We start from the raw sequence: 4,248 nt of genomic DNA, 5'->3' as shown, positions 1-4,248 counted from the left end.
TCTACCTCCCTTTGGCCTCTTCCTTTCTCTTCTCTCTCTCCTCTCTCTCTCTGTTTAACAGCGGATCCACCAATGCCAGTTCCCGGCTTCAAACATACACACAAATATTATGCAAACCCTGCTTACAGTGTATACCATACTTCCCAAGTTCCCATTCAGTCGTCCAGTAGACTATATAGTGGAGTTATAGTGTACATGCCTTGGTATAATATAAATTTACAGTGTTCTCTGCACACCATCTATACTATTACTGTACAATGGATACACGGTATACGATTCATGCACTATAGTGTACATGTTGTACAGTGATTCTCATACATATAATATATATTTATAAATTATATGTATACAATGTTTATATTGTATACCAAGTATATATCTACATACATCTTGGACTTAAAAGTAAGCACTGGTGACATTGTAATATAATAACTTTTCTTAAGTTATTTATGTACGTTGTACATTTAATAACTGGATAACTTGCACCGTTTACGTTGTACATTTAATAACTGGATAACTTGCACCGTTTACGTTGTACATTTAATAACTGGATAACTTGCACAGTGTACATTGGATGTAATCAAATGTATTCTGTTTTCCAAATAACGGCAAAGCTTAAAAATAAAGATTTCTATAACTTTATTAAGTTTTCAAGTTTAAAAGTGTGTTTTAACTTAACTACAGCCCATTAACAAAGTACAGTTATCGTTTACTATGAATGATAATAAATGCATATGTACAGTATTTGTGTTGTACACAATATACATACATGGATTTAGTGTTTTATATATATCTGTATATTCTATTTTATTTACGTTTCAGAAAGAAAATGTCTTAAAAATATAATTTTCAAAATTTAGACATTTTTTTTGATGTCGCAAAGGTTGATTATTTGAGCGTGTTTATTGTTAATGAGTTTAGAAGATAAAATCATGTACAAATCAAAAAGTGGAGGAGCGCCCTCTGACTCTCAAGCTAAAGAGAAGTAAGTAGAAATTTTTGAATTAATATGAAACAATATTTGTAAAACTAGCGACAATAACATGCATATTAGATGAAATTTGTTAATCCCTGTATACAGCTGTAACTATAGTTTAGATATTGATCTTCCAACTAAATCGATTTTTCTTCTTCTCTCTTTAAAGCTACACACGTACTCACAACATACAGAGAGACCCTATTTTTATCATTTAAATAAAAGAAATTAAAATTTTATTAACTTTTCCCTTGTGTTTAAATAGTGTCAGTTTTCAAGAATATAATTCTGAATATTATAATTCACACCGAGCGGGAAACTTTTGGTGAATATCCACATTAATGCTTGATCTCCTCTTTTCCTTAATCTCCAGATTAAATAATGCTTGTTCTCTTCTTGTTATTAATCTCCAGATTAATTAACAGATCGGGAATAAGAAAATCCCATTCTAAAGTTCCCAGCTCCGGACTAAGATTCTCGGACTTCTATTTAAATTCTATGTATAAATGGCGTAAAAATGGTGTTATATAGGTCAAATTGTGATCGAAAGTCATATTTCACTGGGATAAGGACCGTTACGTTATATCCGCGTGATCTATCAAGATTTACTCTTTGCTATTTGTAGATTTTAGATATTCTAATATCCAAACTTACCCTCTTTTTAGAACATGTGTTAAACATTGAGCAAAACCATACATCAGTGCTTGGGGTTTGGATCCGTTAGATCCACAACATTTTGGCTTTCTGGATCCGGATCCGCAAAAATCTGCGGATCCACGGAGATGGATCCAAAGAGCAAAATATCAATCTATAACTGCGAGAAAAAAAATTTTCTCTTGAAAACCTCAAATCTGAACTGTTAAAAAAAGAGATTATCAAAACTTTTCTTATCGCTGAATGGTTCATTAGTTTAAGCATTGAAATAGGCGTAAAAAGAAGAAAATTTATTTAGAATTTTTCTTTTGTTAAAATAATCAGAAAAGCTTATAGAAAAGAACTGAGTTTTTGCAACCAACTCTTATTTTTATAATTCCTATATCATTGAAACCTGAACGTATGACTTTTGAAATTTCAAACTTCGATTATTTGATTGCACATAATTCATAGTTTTAACTATCTAAAGTCTACGGCATTTGGGTGCAAAGATCAGTTTGAAATTCTCAAATACCATAAATATGTACATTATATATAAAAAGTTAAAATCTTTGTTTGTTTGTTTGTATGTCCGATTATAACTTATATGAACCCCTTGACCGATTTGCCTCAACTTTTTATCGGAGAACTCGGGAGAACCATTGGAATGTTCTATGCTTATGAATATGAATATTTGCTACATATGTGATATATAATATGTTTTGTATTAAGGCTTGCTCTGTATGTATATGAATATTTGCTACATGTGGGATATATGTTTTGTATTAAGGCTTGCTCTGTATGTATATGAATATTTGCTACATGTGGGATATATAATATGTATTGTATTAAGGCTTGCTCTGTATGTATATGAATATTTGCTACATGTGGGATATATTTAAGGCTTGCTCTGTATGTATATAAATATTTGCTACATGTGAGATATATAATATGTATTGTATTAAGGCTTGCTCTGTATGAATATGAATATTTGCTACATGTGGGATATATAATATGTATTAAACAAGGCTTCCTCTGTATGAATATGAATATTTGCTACATGTGGGATGTATAATATGTATTGTATTAAGGCTTGCTCTGTATGTATATGAATATTTGCTACATGTGAGATATACAATATGTATTAAATAAGGCTTCCTCTGTATGAATATGAATATTTGCTACATGTGGGATATATAATATGTATTGTATTAAGGCTTGCTCTGTATGTATATGAATATTTGCTACATGTGAGATATATAATATGTATTAAATAAGGCTTCCTCTGTATGAATATGAATATTTGCTACATGTGGGATATATAATATGTATTGTATTAAGGCTTGCTCTGTTTGAATATGAATATTTGCTACATGTGAGATATATTATATGTATTGTATTAAGGCTTGCTCTGTATGTATATGAATATTTGCTACACGTTGGAGCACAAAAAGCAGCGCAAACATTCCTAAATGAGGTATTTTTATATTTTAAGTTTTTTGTTTGAATTCATATTATCGATATCAATGGAAAGAATTAATATTACAAAATGATGAGAAATCAAAATAAAACAAAGTGATAAAAGTTAAAGTGCAAAGGAACTGATTACTTGCCACAAACTATAAATTTCTACTCCGCATATCTTTGCAACCCGATGATATATACTTCTGATATTATAAGCTTTGATCATTTTTATACGCATATGTTTGACAAGGTCTACGTCATCAGGTTCTATAGATATAGATATTGTGGCGAGTAATCAGTTCCTTTCTATTAAATGAAAATTGAGTACAAACTTTATTAGATGCTTACACCAGTTCCAAAGTGGTTTTTCTCCGTGATGGGGGGGGGAGAGAAAACCTTTATTCTCAAATTTTTATTCCATGATTTTCTCAATTTTAGATCCGGTGGGAGAAAAACATTACTCTCGGCGAGCCTCCTGGTTTTCTGCACTCATGGTGGTGGTAAGTCATGTGTTTTCAGTTGGTTGATTTTTTTTGTTGTCGTTTTTGCAGAGCTTTTCTTTCAAGGTCAATAACAGGAGCAAATATTTTTTCAGATTTTTTATTAAAATCTTTTTCTTTTCTTTAAGCATGTCAAATTTTGACCCTGGCGAAGGATTACACAAAAAAACGACTCTAAAGACTCAAAAACGTGACTCAAAAAGACTCATAAACTATTTAAAAACGATGCAAAATCGAACATGCAACCATTGTTTTTAGATCGTTTTACAATTTTTTTTTAGGATAATATATTGAAAATTAATAAAAGCAAACTTTATCATAATACAGTTTTTAAATCTTGAAAGTTCAACTGAAATTTTTTTTCTGAAAAGATCCAAATGATTAACAACACACTATGGTGCTGGGTTATAGATTGGTCATTTCTGATTCAGAGTTTCTAAATTCTCATGCTAATTAAAATAGATCCCAAAACTAGCCCGCAGAGAAACCACATTTTTTTGTCAAAATAATTTCAATGAATTCAGATATAATCTGATTAATATGTTTAGTGTATTCTGGGATCTGTACTGTGCTGCTCCAGATACAGTCTGATTGATATGTTTAGTGTATTCTGGGATCTGTACTGTGCTGCTCCAGATACAGTCTGATTGATATGTTTAGTGTATTCTGGGATCT

At 30.8% G+C, this 4,248-nt stretch overlaps 1 protein-coding gene across 1 annotated transcript in view; it reads left to right on the top strand.

The window, feature by feature from the left end:
- Positions 1–826: 826 nt before the first annotated feature.
- LOC111703598 (single-stranded DNA-binding protein 3) overlaps positions 827–4,248 on the top strand; it is a gene marked incomplete in the record, with an annotated part of 8,671 nt that continues 5,249 nt past the window's right edge. Inside the window, 3 exon segments of the mRNA XM_023475584.1 lie at positions 827–985; positions 3,014–3,086; positions 3,512–3,564. Coding sequence (XP_023331352.1) covers positions 912–985; positions 3,014–3,086; positions 3,512–3,564 — 200 coding nt within the window.

This window comes from Eurytemora carolleeae, unplaced genomic scaffold (assembly GCF_000591075.1).
Source record: "Eurytemora carolleeae unplaced genomic scaffold, Eaff_2.0 scaffold552, whole genome shotgun sequence".
Classification (NCBI taxonomy): Eukaryota; Metazoa; Arthropoda; class Copepoda; order Calanoida; family Temoridae; genus Eurytemora; species Eurytemora carolleeae.
The sequence above is the reverse complement of the archived record's forward strand: the minus strand, read 5'-3'. Positions and strand labels throughout refer to the sequence as shown.